General features: G+C 37.6%; 1 protein-coding gene across 1 annotated transcript in view; it reads right to left on the reverse strand.

Annotated features, from left to right (window-relative positions):
- RRH (retinal pigment epithelium-derived rhodopsin homolog) overlaps positions 1-12,453 on the reverse strand; it is a 14,303-nt gene extending 1,850 nt beyond the window's left edge. Inside the window, exons 1-5 of the mRNA XM_007463226.1 lie at positions 12,348-12,453; positions 7,147-7,337; positions 5,531-5,630; positions 4,836-4,989; positions 3,742-3,910 (exon numbers count right to left, since the gene is read on the reverse strand). Of these exons, the coding sequence (XP_007463288.1) occupies positions 3,742-3,910; positions 4,836-4,989; positions 5,531-5,630; positions 7,147-7,337; positions 12,348-12,453 (720 nt within the window). The remainder of the gene's footprint in view (positions 1-3,741; positions 3,911-4,835; positions 4,990-5,530; positions 5,631-7,146; positions 7,338-12,347) is intronic.
- Positions 12,454-21,817: the final 9,364 nt, after the last annotated feature.

A 21,817-nucleotide genomic window follows, 5' to 3' on the forward strand; every position in this document is an offset into this window, starting at 1 on the left:
GAGAATACAAAAGCTGGCTTGGATGACAGGCAGAAGGACCCACTCCTGGCCCACTTGGAGTAACTGTGCAAGGGACTGCTGGTGTTGCGCTTTCTTTTCCTCACTCTCATCTGCTAATCTAAAAAACAACTTTCTAACTTTCTAAACTCAATGTGAAAAAAAAAAAAGTCCTCTATTGAGTTCAGTGAATTCTCATACAGGCCATTTGAGCTTGGTATATAATAAATCACATATAATATGTACAGTGCAGATAATTTTGTAAAGGAGCTACCCTTATATTTTGTTTGAATGAAAAATTATAATTACATTGCTCCCTCCTGATTGCCCACTAAAACGACAGAAAAGGTTTAAAAAGACATAAACGCATAAGGTCTGAGAACCACAGATTAGACAGCTTTGTAAAAGTTAAAACTGAATAACCATTAGACAAGTGGCATATTACTTATTAGACCTGAGAATGATTTTGTTTTTTAATTTTTTTAAATTTTAAAGGGCCAGGAATGACGGAAAATCAGGTACAGATGAATCCACTCCACAGAACTACAGAAAGCCTCAGGAATTAGAGGTGACAGTTCTGAATGTGGGGCTGCACTTGGAACCTAAAACACAAAAACTCATTAAAATCTGCAAAAAGCAGCAGTTAAACTTCTGAATCCCCTCTCTATTCAGCTAGGAAACAGCCCCCTCTTCCCAGAAGAATCCCAAGGGTCAGTGTAAGAGAGGGTAAAGCAGGGAAACTTGAGACTGGGGGACACTGGGTTCAGCTGAGAGCTGGCGTACTGTCCTGAAAAGAGCGGGCACTGCACGCTGTCCCTTCCCTGCACTGAGCCATGAGAATGTGGGTACACAGACTTGTACCTCCTACCCAGAAAGGTGAAAGAATCTTCTCTCCTTGGAAACTGACCAGCCCAGAAGAAAATACCCAGAGGTACAGATCATTAGAAACTCCCCTCTCCAAAAACATATCCCAGTGAAAGAGCACAGCGAGAGCTCACAATCAACTTTTTAGCACATCACTCTTAAATATTCAGGGACAGTCACTGATCACCAGACATTGAGGAAACACTCAAACTGACAGGCAGAAACCAAAACAGTGCAGGAACTTGGGAAAAAAAAAAATATGTGATGAACAGAAGGAAAATGTAAATATATACACAATATCATCACAGAAATGAAAGAAGATACACAAGCATTAAACAAGAAGAGGACACTATCAAAAAGAAGTACAGAGTATAAAATAATGCTTCCATCTCATCTATAAAAGTGAAAGCAGAATTTTAAAAATGCAATAGGAAGGTTGAAATGTATGGTCAGCCAGGGTAAGGGTGAGGTAAATAAGGTGAACTGTGCAATTGCAGGGTCAGATCCTGTCTTTATTTTACATTTTGTTCAATGTGGATTTTCTACATAAATTTTGATTTTTTAAAATACTGCACTAACTACTTGATTTTTTGATTACTGAGCTTTTTGGCGCCTGCTTAAATTTTGCACCCCAGACTTGAGCCTCACTCTCCTCACCCAATCCCAGTCCTAGACATGGTTGAGGAAATCTCTCAGGAAGTAGAAACAGGGACTTCCCTGGTGGTCCAGTGGTTAAGACTTCGCCTTCCAATGCAGGGGGTGTGGGTTTGATCGCTATTTGGTGAGCTAAGATCCCACAGGCCTCCCGGCCAAAAAACCAAAACATAAAACAGAAGGAATATTGTACGTAATAAATTCAATAAAGACTTCAAAAATGGTCCACATCAAAAAAAATTTTTTTTTTTAAAGAAAAAAGTAGAAACAAAAACAAACAAACAGGGGACTTCCCTGGTGGTGCAGTGGTTAAGAATCCGCCTGCCAATGCACGAGACATGGGTTCAAGCCCTGCTCTGGGAAGATACCACATACCACAGAGCAACTAAGCCCGTGCACCACAACTACTGAAGCCCGCACACCTAGAGCCCGTGCTCCGCAACAAGAGAAGCCACTGCAGTGAGAAGCCTGCACACCACAACAAAGAGTAACCCCTGCTCACCGCAACTAGAGAAAGCCCACGCTCAGCAATGAAGACCCAACACAGCCAAAAATAAATAAATAAAAACAAAACAAAAAACAGAAATAATGCAGGAGAGAATATTTAAGAAAATTAAAAGACAAATCCAGGAGATTAAATACTCAAATAAAAAGAGTTCCAGAAAAAGAGAACAGAGAAAACAAAATGGGAGGTGAAACTCACCAGAGAAATAATACAAGGAAACTCCCAGAAGGGAAGACCTGAGTCTCGACATAGAAAGCATTCACCCAGTACCCAGCACCTGGGTGAATAAAGAGCCACACCAAGGCATATCGGCGTGACATTTCAGAAAACTGGAGACACAGAGAAAATCACAAGCTTCCAGAGAGAATGCAGATCACCGGAATGCTGCCAGCCTTCTCAATAGTAACACCTGAAGCCGAGAGACTACATAGAGTAATGTCTTCAAAATTCTTTGAAAGTCATTTTCTACTTAGAATTCCGTACCAAGCAAACAATCGGTCAAACATAATCGTAGAATTAAGACATTTTCAGGCATGCAAAATCTTAAAACACTTGACTTCCTTGTGACCTTCTCAAGACTCTATTAGAGAATGTGTTACACCAAATGTCAAGGAGTTAACCAAAAAAAAAAAAGGGAAGACATACAATCCAGAAAATGGGCAATCTGACCTATGAGATAGGCCAAAGGCATTCCCAGCTGGTGACAAAGGAGATGTGGGGATGCTGGCTTCCTAGGTAGTCATCCTAAAGAACAGCCAGTGTAAACTAGGGCAAGAAATCTGGCGGGTGCCAGAAGGGTAGCACCAAGAAAAGGATAAAGTCGACCTAGTCTCTGATGTATTTGAAAATACTAAGAGGAGACTGAAGCTTCTGGTGGAGAGTTTAGAGACGAATTAGTGACAGGTACACAGAAGAGTCAGCAAACAAAGCTACAGAGAGAGGGAGAGAAGAGAAGTGGGGAGACATGAACGGAGGAAGAGAAAGAGAAAAGGAATAAATTGTTAACTCCAAAGGGGGAAAAGTTGTATAAAAAAGAAATATAAATCATAGAGTCTTACAGAGATTTTCAATAAATAAAATTTAGATAATCACAATAATGTAAAATTGGCTCTTCATCTAACCAAATATTAACATTTTACTGATGAGAGATAAACGTTGGTGGGGAGGAGTAGGAAAGGTTGGTGGTATAAGAAAAATTTTCTTTGTCTATAGTAGGAAATCAAGAAGTAACAGCAAAGAAAAATACCTAAAACAGGGCTCCCCTGGTGGCACAGTGATTAAGAATCCGTCTGCCAATGCAGGGGACACTGGTTCGAGCCCTGGTCCGGGAAGATCCCACATGCCGTGGAGCAACTAAGCCCGTGCGCCGCAACTACTGAGCCCGCACACCTAGAGCTCATGCCTTGCAACAAGAGAAGCCACTGCAATAAGGAGCCCGTGCAATGCAATGAAGAGTAGCCCCTGCTCGTCACAACTAGAGAAAGCCCGCATGCAGCAACAAAGACCCAACACAGCCAAAAATAAATAAATTTATTCAAAACATTAAAAAATTACCCAAAACAGCAGATAAGCACATCATTTAGAAATACGGAGGCCAACACCAGGAAAAAGAGCCAGAGAGTAAGAATCGGGAGTTGTGGAGAGGTGACTGCAGGGGCCAAGGAACCATGTCTATGTAAAAGCTTGATTACAAAACCTTTTTAAGGATTTTAAGGTCTTACCTTTGTTACATCTACCTGATCTGACCAATCCCTGTTGAGATACTCAGTGCAGTTATTAGTAGCATGATGTTTAATGGATCGAGTGACATGGTAATAGCAGTAAAACATCATTATCAAAGGCACAATAAAATTTATCGCAACAACCATCATGGTGTAAGAAACAAAAGATCTGAAAGTAAGAAAAGGAAATAATTAAATCATGACATTATACCACTACTCATTTAATATACTAAATAGAGTAAGGGAAACAGGATAATTATCAGAAATAATACTGGCACTGTCCAGCAGTCATTATATTATTAACTAGCTTAGGAAGTGCATTTGACTTTGAGTTCATCTGGACTAGGGGTTGGCAAACTATGACCTGTGGGCCAAATCCAGCCTGTCGCCTGTCTTTGTCAATAAAATTTTATTGGAACCACATTCATTACATACAGCCTAGGGCTGCTATCACAGGCAGAACTGAATAGTTGCAATGGAGACAGTCTTGCCTGTAAAGCCTAAAATATTTATTTTTTGACCTTGCACTAAATCTAAAAAGTTTTAGATTCAGTTTGAGAGTTAGAAATTTTCTATTTGCTTTTCTCCATAATCTTTCATTTCCTTTAATAAACTAAATTACCCCCTTTTCCCTGGTAAATATAGGAAAGCATCACTGATGAGCAAGCAAATCCTTGCAGTGACTGTGCTTTTGCTGCATAATTCTCAGGAGATGCCTTATCACCAGATCATCTAGAAAAGAAAGCCTGGACTTTTGCCAGATCTGTACACTGTCTAGCTCCACTAACACTCCTTTTCCCCATCAGGTCCTACCTCTAAGGTGCGGATATTGGAAGGATTCTCTGTTTCGCCTTTGCTGCCAGAAGACAGAGGAAGGAACAGAGCAGGGGACAAGGGGAGCTGGATGGCCTTTCCTTACAAATAAGCATAATTCGCTTTTCTCAATTCATCTCTGCTGTAATCATATCATCTATACCAAGGAAGATCTTTGTCATCTCTGCATGAGAAACGTTTGATCTGACCTTAAATTTGAAATGGTGAGAAAATGTCTACACTAGAAGCATTTGATTATAAAGTGTAAACATGTCTCTTACACATCATTTTTCCGCCAGTTTATGGTACAGGTGGCCCCAGTAGGATCTGGGGCATAACTAGCCCACCCAACAATAGGCATCAAAGCCCAAAAGAGGCCATTGAACCAGGCCCCCAGAATCATGCTGATGTAAGTGTTGGTGGTCATTCTTCTTCCTATTAACAAACATATGGAACATCAAAGTCATTTCCCAATGATGTGATTCATATCTTCATTTTATTTTAACTGATTATTCAAAGTTGTCATCAAATAGATTCTTCACAGAGCACTTTAGTTCACACAAAGCCTATCTACATGAATTCACATTCTGAAAAAAAAAAAAATGACATTTAAGCTGAAACCTGAATGATAAAATGATCAGTCAGAGGATAGAAATGGAGAAACACTAGGGAAATAGCATTTACAAAGACCCCAAAGTGGGAAAGGGTTTGGCTAGTACCCCAAAGTGAGAGGACCCCAGACCACACTGGAAAGGTAGCCAGGGGCCAGAATGCGTGGGACCTTGGAGGCTGTGTTATGAAATTTGGGTTTTATTCTAGGTATAATAGAAAGTCACTGAAACTTTCAGTCAAGGATTATCAGAGAAATATGACTGACCGTGTTGCAAGCCATACATTTACATTTTGAAGTGAATGTGTATCGAGCAGTACTTAGGCAAAAATGGGTTCATTGAGAAAGTTGAGCAAAGTGCTGTACCTGCATCAGGACAGCAGATGGTCAGGTATCGATCCACAGCCACAACTGTGAGCAATCCAATACTTGCCATTCCAAAAAAGATATTCAATCCAGCATAAATCTGAAGATTAAAATTGGAAAGATTCCACCATTCTACACATCCTCCCAAGAGACATTTACACTTTTATCCCATTGCTAAAATATATTTTAAATACACTGTTTTTTATTTTACTAATTTTAAAATATATCATCTATTGTCAAATTATAAGTGGTTTAATAAAGGCATTTATAGAAAATGTTTTAAGACTTCATTAATTAAAATAAACTTTAAAAAAAATGTTAAGGCTTAAAGTAAAACTTCTATACATACTCTGTCGAGTGCAAAAACAAACCATAAATTAAGTGCAATGCATATAACCAACAAAAGACTGCTATTCAGAAGATAGACAATTCAAAAGGGGGAAAAGACAAACAGAAAAATGGGCTATTAACACAAGAGGAAACCTGCATGTTTATGACATAAGATGTACAATCACATTAAATCTGGAAAGAAATGCAAATTATAAGATACTATTTTATATCCATCAAAATGCTACAAATTCAAAAGTCTGACAACACCAAGTGTTGGAGAAAATGTGGAGTAACAGAAGTTCTGGCAACTGGCACAACCATTTTGGAGAGAAATTTGTCCACATCTGATAAAACTGAAGATAAACATTATCTACAACCAAACCATTCCTTTCCTAGTAATGTATCTAAACTCGCACACATTGCAGAAAAAGACATGTATGAGAACAATTTATTGAAGCCTTGTTTGTGGTTTAAAAAAATTGGAAACAGGGAATTCTCTGGCAGCCCAGTGGTTAGGACTCGGTGCTTTCACTGGTGGGGCCTGGGTTCCATCCCTGGTCGGGGAACTAAGATCCCACAAGCCAAGCCACACAGGGCAGCCAAAGAAAAAAAGAAAAAAATTTAAAAAACCCCAAACAACCTGAAGCACACATTGCAAAACATTAAGGTTTGACAAAACTGGTTGGTGCACACATGGGTATTCACTACTCTCTACTCTTTTCATTGTATTCTCTATAGTTTTAGAGCTTAAAATAGCTAACTGTTTTAAAAAATTAGGCCAAAAGTCGTTAATGCAAATTAATATTAATTTATTTTCTTGTCAGTAAAAATCATAGTAGATATATTCACCAGCAATTCTCATGGAGAACTTGCCATAGAAAAAAATCAGCAACATGTAGTTTAACTACATTACTTAGATATTATGACACAGTCATTATTTTATTGTTTCAAATGAAAGCAGAGTATTTCTTTTTGAATTTGCAATATGCAAGTTTTTATTTGAATATGCAAATGTTCACTCTTCTCTAGTTGACTGCTAATTTTTTGTTAGTTTAGTTTTTTCGAGTTGGGGAAATTTTGAAAATATAATTATGGCGACTGATTTCATTTCTCTTATTAAAGAATATATTTCCCAGTCACTCCTGAAGCCATTTTTATTAAGAGCACCATATCTATTATCCTACATAATCTTATTTGATTGAAACCCTTGGGATTTTTAAAAGACATTTAAATGTACATTTTCTTAATCTACTTTATTTTGCTTTGATTCTAAAGATCTCCAATACCTGACATCCTGCATATCCAAACTTCCAACTTCCATGCAGATCTGAAGCAGCAGACATGGGGTAGCCAATGCTACTGACCCCTATATCAGTAACAGCCAAGTTAATGATAATTGCATTTGTGGGTGTCCGAAGCTCCTTGTACTTAATGAAGATGCCGAGAACTATTATGTTGCTGAGAACACTTATCATACCTGAGAACATAAACAAAAAAATCACACATTTTGTTTAATTTGAATGTGTAAAAGTAGAATCAATTAAATATTTAAGCTCCTTCAAAAATATAGCAAATCTATTTTGGTTCGTTTATTTGAAGAGCTTCAGCTATTCTTCAAGCTAGTTGTAATATCTTCACAGCCCTTTTGTAAAATAGAAATATAATAAAGCACAAAGAATCTACCAATTGCATAAACCAGCACTAAAGACTGGTGTTAATGTCATCACTATTGATCACTCTGTCCTTGATATTATTCCCTTGCATGTCATAATACCACCACCACTGATTTTTAGGATATACATATGATCATACAATCTCCTTTGGCAGCTTAATTTTCTCATCCTCCTTCCTGAAGCCTGAGGCTCTCCTTTCTCTATAGTTTCTCAAGCCTCAGCTATCACTCTATCCTAACAGTGCTTCTGTCACTTTCCATCCCTGAAATATGCTCCAGTCCCAAACATTTATTAAGCATCTACAGTATGTAAGATCATATGACTGTTTCAATATCACTTGAAACTCAACATGTTCAAATCTAAATTCTTCATTACACACACACACACACACACACACACCCCTATAGAAGAATGCACACTGCAAGGTTTGGCTATCCAGAGAGGAAGTTGGACTGGCTTTCAGGTCCACTGAGAAGCCTCACAGGCCATATCACCCTAGTCAAGTCTCCACAGCCTGGGATCTGACTCCTAGACCTGCAGGTCCAGAAACTCAATGTTGTCGGTGCCCCAGAATTGGGGATTCAGGTAGACTGATGACTGAACTTCTTAATCTGAATGCCAGTGTTTTCATTTACAACAAGAAATATTGTCGAGTGGACTGGATGTGCATGTTAGCCTGTTTAACACTCCCTACATGCAATAACGGATGCACACATTTCCCATAAGCCAGATGTGGGCCATATTAGGTCCTAACAGCTGAGAGAGGCTAGAGCTATTACCAGATTCCTAGGGGGTAAAGGAGGGGTAAGGAACAAAAAGAATAGAGTGGTGTTCACCATCATGAAGAGAACTCTGGTGATCAGCTCCAGCTATTGCCAGAGAGAGGGAAGGTTTCCAAGCACCAACAGCCAAATGTATCAGCTAAGGAAGAACTTCTATTATATCTTGGCACCTTGGTCAAAACTTCCATTCAAAATCCTGTTATACTAAACTTCCAGGTTCCTGTTCTTTCCTCCTGCATGCTGCTGGCAGAATAAACTTTCTATAACATAGAATTAACCAAGGCTCTTCTCAAAACCTCCAACACACCCCAACGTCTGTGGGATAAAGTCCACATGTCCCAGCCTGGTATTCCAGGCTCTTTGCCTCAATGTTTTTACCCTAAGCAAATTTTCACACTTGTCAAACAAGCCCTCCATCTAATTATTTATCAAATGCACCAGGCTTCTGGTAAATTTCGACTTTCATTTCTCCCACTTGGAACACCCTACTCCTTTCCTCTACCTTTCCAAATGCTACCCTTCAAAATTCTGTTCAAGGCCAATTCTGCCCCAAAGACTTGTCCTCTGCATAGTATCCTCTCTTCTCTAAATTCTCAAGGTACTTGTATATATTATACTTTATCTTATGTGATGCTATATTATTTAATTCATATATGCCTAGTCTTCCTGTGTAGATTTTAGGCTTCTAATCATTTCTATGTTGTATATACGACATATAGCAGATTTATTTAATAAACGGACAACTAAAACTCATATTGCTTAAGGTCTATTATTCCTGCAAGCATAATTAAGGCACAATGATGTCAAATTTGATGATTCTTTGGCTCAGTATTTTTGCATCTAGTATTGTAGCTCCAAAAAGTTTAGGGAGTTGAAGAGTCTTCCTGGGCTAGTTACAGATTTGATGATTTTTAAGTCAGATAAAAACACAATGCAGTAAACTGTTGCCTACCAAATATGCAACCAGAATAAAGTAATTGTGCTTTGGGGGCGGTTTTAGATATAACAGCGAGAATGAGGTAAAGGATTTAGCCCTTTTTCTATTTTCTCTGCAGCTGTCTCAAGCACTCTGCTTTATTTCCTATCTGTAGGTGCTTTCTAATGAGTAGACGATGGATCATTTAGTAGTTAGGTCTATGTTCAGTTAATTTCCCCTTGGCTTCTGTGTCTCTCCTCCAACCTCTATGGCAGATCCTTCTTAATCTACTTCCTGGCCTTTCCTTCTTCATCTCTACCTTATTAAATATATGCATCGTCCAAGTTTCTGTCCTGGACCTTCTTTCTTTTCACATTCAATATACACTCAGTGATTTCACACAGATCCAAGGCTATATGCTGTTACTTTCCAGATCAATCTCATAAAAGTCAAACGCATGTGCGCAGCTTTTTACGGGACTTCTCTCAAACGGAACCCAGAGATTTTCTCTCTTGACCCACACATGTTCTTCCCCAGATGTGCTCCCATCTTGATGAATAGCTTCACCATCTATCCAGTGGCCCAAAAGAGAAACCTAGATGTCATCTTTGATGCTCCCTCACCTTCTCCCCTAGTCTCCACATCCAACCATCAGTTCTAACTTCAGGCTCTTGAATGTGTCTGTGTCCAATGCCACTACTTCCTCCTCAGAAGTCTTTTTAATCTTAAGCACACAGGGGCCACCTACCTGGTCTCTTAGCTACCACTACAGCACATTTCTAAAATACAAATTGGATTATGTCATTCAGTGATTCCCCTATCGCCTTTACAGCTTAGTCTTTCATTAGCTGGTACACAGCCATCCTCTCAGCCTAGTACCTCTCACGCTTCATCCTACAGGTCACCCGTAATGAATCTATTTCAGATCTTTAATTCGCCATGCCCTCTTGCTCCCCAGCATTAACTGGAGAAAGGGAGAGTGCTCAAGTTGGTAACGTTTGTAAGAGCTACAATCTGAGAGAAATAGTAAACTAAAAATTAAATTTAAAATGAAAAATCTAAATAGGCTCTTGGTAAAAGTAACAAATGAAATAAATGCTTTGACTAAATTCTTTTCCTCACAGTTTCGGTTTCGATTTGGACATTTAAGTGAGTTCTGTTAAAGGGAAAGATTGGGGGGCCCAAAGAACAATAAACGTTTGAACAAAAGCATAAAGAAGTTAGATATGCTCCCTTCAGTTCATCTACTAAAAACACAAACAAACAACACGTACTCATAGTATTGATAAAACTGATCCTTGTGGTTATACCTGAGGGTTCTAGAGTCGAAATACCTGAGTTCAAATCCTGGCTACTCAGTCGAAATACCTGAGTAGCTACTTAGTAGATGTGTGTGTTGGGGAAGTTATTTAAACTCTTTATCTGTAAACAGGGGAAATAAAATTTGCTTACTGAATTAGCATAAGGATGAATTATTCTGTACATGTAAATATTTAGAACAGTGCTTGGTATATACCAAGTATTCCAATAATAACATTAGTAGTGGTAGCAGTAGTAGTAGTGGTGGTGGTGGTGGTTGTAGTAGTAGTAGCGGTAGTAATAGTAATTCTAGTAGAAGTCATCATTGTCGTCATAGTAACATTACTATTACTATTACTATTACTGTTACTGTTACAGGGGTAAGAACCAGCAAGAATATTTTCTTAACAGGAAAATTTCTTTGCATGCTTCTTTTGTAACCAGATCAAAAAAGATAGCTTTTCTTGGTCATCTACCAAAAACTAACTAAACCAAAAGTTTGTATACAAAGTACTTCTATGTAATTGTGATAAGGAGCTTCTCTCTTTAAGTAGCATATTGTTTTCTCCTTTCTGTTGCAACATCAAAAAAAATATATCAAAAAGAAAACAGAACTTATCCAGTGCTTATCATACAGAGGTATTCAAGTGAAAAAGTTAGCTGAGGAACCACATTTTCTATCACAGAAGTAATACTCTGAATTATGGGGAAACTAAGCAATTATAAAGAACAAACTGGGTACAGTAGGATTTGTTATGTTTTTACTCTACTTTTGAATATATTTGAAAATTTTCATAAGTCAATCCAAAAAGTAATAGTTACTTCTAAAACTCATTACTAACCATAAAGTTGAAAATGAAGTGACTGCTAAGCATAAAATTAATACCACAATTCAACCTATACATAAAAAAGGTAATCAGAGAACTTCTATTGTCAATTTCCTCGCCCCTTTTTTTCAGCCAACAAGTCTTTATCTTAATCCAATATACGCATCAATGAGTGTGTGTATGTGGGGAGAAAGAAACATTTGTCCAACATATACTGTATATATCATTTAGGTATATTTGTGCATTATTTAATTTTACTCTTCAAAACAATTGTGACAGTAGCTTATTCTTATCCCCATTCTACAGATATGAAAATGGAAGAACAAAAAACTTGCTCACTGTTACAAAGATACTAAAAAATGAAAACCAAAGCTCAGTTTTCCAATACAGCATTTGAAAATGAGCTCAATTTACAAACTCTGTCCTCAGTGACAATACACTCTGTTCTCTCTTTTTACGACTTTAATTTTCTTTACAGGATCTTTCGATCTTAACTAGATTCCACCACCAAGGACAAAACTACAGAAAGTATGTATGAGAATAGTAAGTGCTATAAAAATACATCTTTGCCATGGTGCATACTATTCCCCAATGAAAATTTAATTTGACAATGTAATAACCAAACATATGGATAATTACTCATTTTATAAAAAACTTTTCTCAGCCCCATTTCATGGCTCTCACTGCCTGACAAAATTCAAAATAACTTGTTATATTAACCACCATTAACAATGTTTCCATTTATTCTTTCACTTACACTCTCTTTTTGATCTTTACAGCCAGGAAGTAGAGCAAGTATTATCATCCTTATTTATCACATAAGCACCCCAACTGAGAAAGGATAAGTGACTTCTCAAGGTTGGCCAACAATACAGAACTTGAAACATTATCTCTGAACCCATGCTTTTTCTACTACCTTATGCTGAAAACCTCTGCTTTTCTTCACTAATTCAAAAACAAAATAACTGTTAATGGAATAAACATCCATACCTGCTGTAATCAAGTAAACTGCAACAATATTGTGTTCAGTCTGTGAAAAGGTCGAGCCGCCTTCATTCTTAGAGTCTGAACTGTTGCCTAAATTATTCCTTAGCATTTTGAAGGGAAGATATCAAGATAGCCTTCATAATGGGCCTTCAATATCTATGAAATGTTTCAAAAGCCACCTAGGGAAGAATTTTCAGAACCAATCATTTCCACTTAAAGACCTCAAAGAAGGGCCTTTTCATAGAGGCCCTCCCTTAACAAATTTAATTGGGCTAAAGAGGAAAGGATCTTTAATTCCAGAACAAGGGAAAAGCTTATTAGCAAAATAAAGAGAAATAGCAAGCAACACACATTTTAACCAATTAGGGCATCAGCTTTATATCCAAGGAGATTATCACGTGCACACATCCCATTTAAACAATAAACAAACTCAGAAAATCAGATCAGGACCTGACTTAACTGATTTCTGCTGGAAATCAGTTTCTAAATTGAGAGCCAGACTTACTCCTCTAAAACTATTCAGATTAAGGTCCCTGTTTTCTCTTTGACCCTTTTAAGTTTTCCATTTCAATTCCTTTTGTTTTTTCCATAACAATTTAAATCATTAGAGATAAGTAAAGAAGTAATCTCCCCCATCCTTCCAAATTTTACTCCCCTAATGGTAATAATATTATTCAGTGTATATTCTGCTTTTCTTTGCTTATAGAAACATATATTTATACAACTGTTTGAGGTTTCTTCCACTTTTTTTTTTATTCTTTTCAAAAAATGGGGAGCTATGTATATATAAAATCATTCTGTAATTTGTTTTCCCCTAAAGCCATACCATAAATTCCAGGTCAATAAAGCATGGATATAGCATGATCTACTTCACAATTCACCTCAGTTCATTTACCCTGCACTTTGATATGCACAAGTAGTTAATCTGGTAATAATCATAGCATGCACCAGCAAAGTATCTAGATTCAATAATTCATCTTGTAAAGTACTGGGCACTTCTAATATTCTGGATTATATTGTTATAACTCCAAAAGTGGGTGACAATCTAATACGCACATTTATTGTTAGAATAATATATCCCTATACCTTTTTTCCTCATATTCTTTATGCCATGTAATATTATAAAAATCTGATTCTTCTCAATACTGAATTTCTAAAAATCAGTAACTTTACAGAAACGCTAGATGCACCAAAGTTAACAGTGTAAGCATACAACAGAACCACTAGAGGGCTGTATTTACCCACTTAATTTAATTTTATAAATCTTAGAATGGCACAGCAAGAAGGGGCTGGATAATCCTTTTGCCTCAATTCTCAGTTATACACATATATAAACTGAAGAAGTTGAAATCAGGTTGGTTGATCTGTCCCAGATCCCAGAGCTACTAGTACTCAAATTTTTATAAATGTAATGAAATATTCGTAAGTGTATCTATAGTAGGAAAGTGAATCTCTTTAGTATTCCAATATCAAAATATTTTCAAATGACCCTAAAGCAATGAACATAGTACCTAAGATGACCTCTCCCTGCTAAAAATCTATGGGTTGTTAGGTTTTAAGTCTTTCTCATTTTTTTTTTTTTTTTGCATTCACCATTCACTCAAAATTTTTTGTTTACTTTGGTTCATACTCGCTTCCTTTTCTGTAATGGATTATGCCTAGTTTTAGTACCCATTTAAATTTTCCAGAAATAATTATTTCTATTTATAAGAACTGAACAGGAGAGATTGGTTCAAGATGGTGGAGTAGAAGGATGTGTGCTCACACCCTCTTGTGAGAGCACTGGAATCACAAATAACTGCTGAACGATCATTGACAGGAAGACACTGGAACTCATCAAAAAAGATACCCCACATCCAAATACAAAGGAGAAGCCACAGTGAGACGGTAGGAGGGGCACAATCACAATCAAATCAAATCCCATAACTGCTGGGGGGGTGACTCAAACTGGAGAACACTTATAGCACAGAAGTCCACCCACTGGAGTGAAGGTTCAGAGCCCCACGTCAGGCTTCCCAACCTGGGGGTCCGACAACAGGAGGAGAAATTCCTAGAGAATCAGGCTTTGAAGGCTAACGGGATTTGATTGCAGAACTTCGACAGGACTGGGGGAAACAGAGATTCCACTCTTGGAAGGCACACACAAAGTAGTGTGCACATCAGGACCCAGGGGAAGGAGCAGTGACCCCTAGGGAGACTGAACCAGACCTACCTGCTAGTGTTGGAGGGTCTCCTGCAGAGGTGGGGGTGGCTGTGGTTCACCATGGGGACAAGGACACTGGCAGCAGAAGTTCTGGAAGTACTCCTTGGCGTGAGCCCTCCAAGAGTCCGCCATTAGCCCCACCAAACAGCAGGGTAGACTCCATGCTGGGTCGCCTCAGGCCGAACAACCAACAGGGAGGGAACCCAGCCCCACCCATCAGCAGTCAAGCAGATTAAAGTTTTACTGAGCTCTTCCCACCAGAGCAACACCCAGCTCTACCCACCACCAGTCCCTCCCATCAGGAAACTTGCACAAGCCTCTTAGGTAGCCTCATCCACCAGAGGGCAGAGAGCAGAAGCAAGAAGAACTACAATCCTGCAGCCTGTGGAAGGAAAACCACATTCACAGAAAGACAGACAAAATGAAAAGGCAGAGGAATTTGTACCAGATGAAGGAACAAGATAAAACCCCAGAAAAACAACTAAATGAAGTGGAGATAGACAAACTTCCAGAAAAATAATTCAGAATAATGATAGTGAAGATGATCCAGGACCTCAGAAAAAGAATGGAGGCAAAGATCAAGAAGATGGAAGAAATGTTTAACAAAGACCTAGAAGAATTAAAGAACAAACACAGATGAACAATACAATAACTGAAATGAAAAATACACTAGAAGGAATCAATAGCAGAATAACTGAGGCAAAAGAACAGATAAGTGACCTGGAAGACAGAATGGTGGAATTCGTTGCCACAGAACAGAATAAAGAAAAAAGAATGAAAAGAAATGAAGACAGCCTAAGAGACCTCTGGGACAAGATTAACCACAATAACATTCGCATTATAGGGGCCCCAGAAGAAGAAGAGAGAGAGAAAGGACCCGAGAAAATATTTGAAGAGATTATAGTTGAAAAATTCCCTAACATAGGAGAGGAAATAGCCACCCAAGTCCAGGAAGTGCAGAGAGTCCCATACAGGATAAACACAAGGAGAAACACGCCAAAACACATAGTAATCAAACTGACAAAAACTAAAGACAAAGAAAAACTACTGAAAGCAACAAGGGAAAAATGACAAATAACATACAAGGGAACACCCATACGGTAAACAGCTGATTTCTCAGCAGAAACTCTATAAGCCAGAAGGGAGTGGCATGATATATTTAAAGTGATGAAAGGGATGAACCTACAACCAAGATTACTCTACCCAGCAAGGATCTCATTCAGATTCAACAGAGAAATCCAAAGTTTTACAGACAAGCAAAAGCTAAGAGAATTCAGCACCAACAAAGCAGCTCTACAAATGCTAAAGGAAATTCTCTAAGTGGGAAACACAAGAGAAGAAAAGGACCTACAAAAACAAACCCATAACAATTAAGAAAATGGTAACAGAAACATACATATTGATAATTACCTTAAACGTGAACGGATTAAATGCTCCAACCAAAAGACACAGGCTTGCTGAATGGATACAAAAACAAGACCCATATATATGCTGTCTTCAAGAGACCCACTTCAGATCTAGAGACACATACAGACTGAAAGTGAGGCAATGGAAACAGATACTCCATGCAAATGGAAATCAAAAGAAAGCTGGAGTGGCAACACTCATGTCAGATAAAATAAACTTTAAAATAAAGAATGTTACAAGAGACAAGGAAGGCCACTGCATAATGATCAAGGGATCAATCCAAGAAGAACACATAACAATTATAAATATATATGCACCCAACATAGGAGCACCTCAATATATAAGGCAACTGCTAACAGCTATAAAAGAGGAAATTGACAGTTCCACAATAATAGTGGGGGACTTTAACACCTCACTTACACCAACGGACAAATCATCCTAAATGAAAATAAATACGGAAACAGAAGCTTTAAATGACACAATAGACCAGATAGATTTAACTGATATTTATAGGACTTTCCATCAAAAACAGCAGATTACACTTTCTTCTCAAGTGCACACGGAACATTCTCCAGGAGAGATCACAGCTTGGGTCACAAATCAAGCCTCGGTAAATTTAAGAAAACTGAAATCATATCAAGTATCTTTTCCAATCACAACGCTATGAGATTAGAAATCAATAAGATGGGGAAAAAACATAAAAAACACAAACACATGGAAGCTAAACAATACACTACTAAATAACCAAGAGATCACTGAAGACATCAAAGAGGAAATCAAAAAACACCTAGACAAAGATTACAACGAAAACACGACGATCCAAAACCTCTGGGATGCAGCAAAAGCCGTTCTAAGAGGGAAGTTTACAGCAATACAAGCCTACCTCAAGAAACAAGAAAAATCTCAAATAAACAATCTAACCTCATGCCTAAAGGAATTAGAGAAAGAAGAACAAGCAAAACCCAAAGTTAGAAGGAAAGAAATCATAAGGATCAGAGCAGAAATAAATGAAATAGAAACAAAGAAAACAATAGCAAAGATTAATAAAACTAAAAGCTGGTTCTTTGAGAAGATAAACAAAATTGATAAACCATTAGCCAGACTCATCAAGAAAAAGAGGGAGAAGACTCAAATCAATAAAATTAGAAATAGAAAAGAAGAAGTTACAACAGACACCGCAGAAATACAAAGCATCCTAAGAGATTACTACAAGCAACTATATGCCAATAAAATGGACAACCTGAAAGAAATGGACAAATTCTTAGAAAGGTATAACCTTCCAAGTCTGAACCAGGAAGAAGTAGAAAATACAAACAGATCAGTAACAAGCACTGAAATTGAAACTGTGATTTAAAATCTTCCAACAAACAAAAGTCCAGGACCAGATGGCTTCACAGGCAAATTCTATCAAACATTTAGAGAAGAGCTAACACCCATCCTTCTCAAACTCTTCCAAAAAATTGCAGAGGAAAGAACACTCCCAAACTCATTCTATGAGGCCACCATCACCCTGATACCAAAGCCAGACAAAGATACTAATAAAAAGGAAAATTCCAGACCAATTATCACTGATGAATATAGATGCAAAAATCCTCAACAAAATACTAGCAAACAGAATCCAACAACACATTAAAAGGATCATACAGACTTCCCTGGTGGCGCAGTGGTTGAGAGTCCACCTGCCAATGCAGAGGACACGGGTTCGTGCCCCGGGCCGGGAAGATCCCACATGCCGCAGAGTGGCTGGGCCCATGAGCCATGGCCACTGAGCCTGTGCATCCGGAGCCTGTGCTCCGCAACGGGAGAGGCTACAACAGTGAGAGGCCCACGTACCGCAAAAAAAAAAAAAAAAAAAAGATCATACACCATGATCAAGTGGGATTTATCCCAGGGATGCAAGGATTCTTCAATATATGCAAATCAATATGGTGTATCAATATGATACACCATATTAACAAACTGAAGAATAAAAACCATATGATCATCTCAATAGATACAGAAAAAGCTTTTGACAAAATTCAACACTGATTTATGATAAAAACTCTCCAGATAGTGGGCACAGAGGGAACCTACCTCAACATAATAAAGGCCATATACAACAAACCCACAACAAACATCATTCTCAATGGTGAAAAACTGAAAGCGTTTCATCTAAGATCAGGAATAAGACAAGGATGTCTACTCTCGCCACTATTATTCAACATAGTTTTGGAGTCCTAGCCACGGCAATCAGAGAAGAAAAAGAAATAAAAGAAATACAAATTGGAAAAGAAGAAGTGAAACTGTCACTGTTTGCACATGACATGATACAATACACAGAGAATCCTAAAGATTCCACCAGAAAACTACTAGAGCTAGTCAATGAATCTGGTAAAGTTGTAGGATACAAGATTAATGCACAGAAATCTCTTGCATTCCTATACACTAATGATGAAAAATCTGAAAGAGAAATTATGGAAACACTCCCATTTACCATTGCAACAAAAAGAATAAAATACCTAGGAATAAACCTACCTAGGGAGATAAAATTCCTGTATGCAGAAAAGTGTAAGACACTGATGAAAGAAATTAAAGATGACACAAACAGATGGAGAAATATACCATGTTCTTGGATTGGAAGAATCAATACCGTGAAGATGACTATACTACACAAAGCAATCTACAGATTCAATGCAATCCCTATCAAATTACCAACAGCAATTTTTTTTACAGAACTAGAACAAAAAATCTTAAAATTTGTATGGAGACACAAAAGACCCCAAAGAGCCAAAGCAGTCTTGAGGGAAAAAAACGGAGCTGGAGGAATCAGAGTTCCTGACTTCAGACTGTATTACAAAGCTACAGTAATCAAGACTATGGTACCAGCACAAAAACAGAAATACAGATCAATGGAATAAGACAGAAACCCGAGATAAACCCACGCACCTATGGTAAACTAATCCATGACAAAGGAGGCAAGGATATACAATGGAGAAAAGACAGTCTCTTCAATAAGTGGTGCTGGGAAAACTGGACAGCTACATGTAAAAGAATGAAATTAGAACACTCGCTAACACCATACACAAAAATAAACTCAAAATGGATTAGAGACCTACATGTAAGACCGGACACTACAAAACTCTTAGAGGAAAACATAGGAAGAACACTCTGACATAAATCACAGCAATATCTTTTTTGATCCACCTCCTAGAGTAATGGAAATAAAAACAAAAATAAACAAATGGGACCTAATGAAACCTAAAGGCTTTTGTAAAGCAAAGGAAACTACAAACAAGACAAAAAGGCAACCCACAGAATGGGAGAAAATATTTGCAAACGCATCACCGGACATTAAAGGATTAATCTCCAAAATATATAAACAGCTCATGCAGCTCAATATTAAAGAAACGAACAACCCAATCCAAAAATGGACAGAAGACCTAAAGAGACATTTCTCCAAAGAAGACATACAGATGGCCAAGAAGCACATGAAAAGCTGCTCAAATCACTAATTATTAGAGAAATGCAAATCAAAACTACAATGAGGTATCATCTCACACCAGTTAGAATGGGCATCATCAGAAAATCACAGACAACAAATGCTGGAGAGGTGTGGAGAAAAGGGAACCCCCCTCTCGCACTGTTGGTGGGAATGTAAAATGATACAGCCACTATGAGAACAGTATGGAGTTTCCTTAAAAAAATTAAAAATATAATTACCATATGACCCAGCAATCCCACTACTGGACATATACCCAGAGAAAACCATAAATCAAAAAGACACATGCACCCCAATGTTCACTGCAGCGCTATTTACAATAGCCAGGTCAGGGAAGCAACCTAAATGCCCATCAACAGATGAATGGGTAAAGAAGATGTGGTACATATATACAATGGAATATTATTCAGCCATAAAAAGGAGCAAAACTGGGTCATTTGTGAAGACGTGGATGGATCTAGAGACTGTCATACAGTGAAGTCAGAAAAATAAATATCGTATATTAACGCATACATGTGGAACCTAGAAAAATGATACAGATGAACCAATTTGCAGGGCAGAAATAGAGACACAGATATAGAGAAAAAACATATGGACACCAAGGGGGGAATGCGGCAGTGGGAGGGGTGGTGGTGGGATGAATTGGGAGATTGGGATTGACATATATACAACTAATATGTATAAAATAGATAACTAATAAGAACCTGCTGTATAAAAAAATGAATAAAATTAAGAAATTCAAAAAAAAAAAACTGAAGAAAAGATAATTCCAAAAATGGCAAGCTATTTGCTGTAGCTACAAGTTTTACAGATTATGAGTGCGGTAGATGCATTCAACGTACTTTTTAATGCTTCCTTCACGAGTGACATGGAAAAGCTATATTGGGATGAGGCTTAGAATATTAAGAAATATAATTATAAGCATGTCAAATTTACACAGCTCATGATTCTTCCATTTCATAAACTTTAACTGGCCTAAAGTCAGTCCTCCTTTCATAACTCCTCCCAAATTTTCAGGAATGCCAGGAAATATTGCTTGTATTCCACTAAATCTTTTCAGTGCTATGGTAACAAGTACATTTTAGCATGACGCAAGCAGTCAGAATGTTATTTGGTTAACAACTCAAAAGATTTAACATGTGAATAATCATCAAAGTATCTTTTACAGTGGAGCTCAGTGATACCACAGTACCAAATGCATTCATGTTAGGCTCCCTAAACATCTGAACTCAATTCAAAACCAAATACCCTGGGAACTTCCCTGGCGGTCCAGGGAGCATGGGTTCAATCCCTGGTCAGGGAACTAAGATCCCACATGCCACGTGGTGTGGCCAAAAAAAAAACTAAATGCCCCAAAGGAAACCCAGGAAGAAGTACTATAAGGAAGAAAAGAGGAAAATAGAGTTTAAAGATAGCTAATGACCAAAAGATATACCTAAGGTAAAAGGTGAAATCTCAAGTGATTTGTCTACCGACATTACTTCCATCAGCCAGTTTAGACTTTCTAAATGTTAAAAAAAGCGTAGGAATTTGCACTATTATTTGTCCTTGGGAGAATACTAAGGACAAATAATTGCCTGCTATGTCTTTTACAGACCAAGAGTAAAAGCCCTGACCCTCTCACTGAAAGTTTCAACCCAAGTATTCTAAATCAAACAGTCTCCTTTCCCAAGTTGTAAAAGCATAACCACTTCTTCCTGTGAAAAATTTTCAACATATTTCTTCATCATATATACTTATGGCTTACATATTTATTCATCCTGCTGCAATTCCATTAATCAAAAAAGTTACGTAAAACCCAAAATACTGATTTAGGCAGTATTAGGTAAAACATGCTAGAAAACTTAAAAGATATGGCAACCCCATTCCTTCTGAGAATGAACACATGCGAGGGGGAAAAATCAGTGGCAGGGAAAATTATCCTATATCACAGTATTCTAACTTGCTATCATGGTTATGCCTTGATACTACAATAGCAGTGAGGACCAAAACCAATTTCATTTGTAATGTCCCTACCCAGGAATCTGAACGTGTAGCAGGCAATCAAATATTTATTTATGGCCAGTAACATCTTAAACCTTGAGTCCCTTAAAAAAAGGAAAATAAAAACATTCAGTAAAACTTTCAACATTCCATCTATGTTGAATGAGAAAAATTAAACATTTCTTAAGAAATGTCATCAACTTCTAGCTCTCAACTTGAACAGAGCTGTTCCATCTTTAATAGATTCATAACCAATACTAAAATTTTCTGATCAATTACTAATTACAATTAGAGAAGCTGCCTTACTAACTTTGATTTATGTACTAACACACAAAAGGGAAAACACAATAAAGTGTGTTGATGTTCTCATATACAAAAGGCAAACATTTTGAAAGGGAGTGT

This window comes from Lipotes vexillifer, unplaced genomic scaffold, assembly GCF_000442215.2.
Source record: "Lipotes vexillifer unplaced genomic scaffold, Lipotes_vexillifer_v1.1 scaffold769, whole genome shotgun sequence".
NCBI classification, from domain to species: domain Eukaryota; kingdom Metazoa; phylum Chordata; class Mammalia; order Artiodactyla; family Lipotidae; genus Lipotes; species Lipotes vexillifer.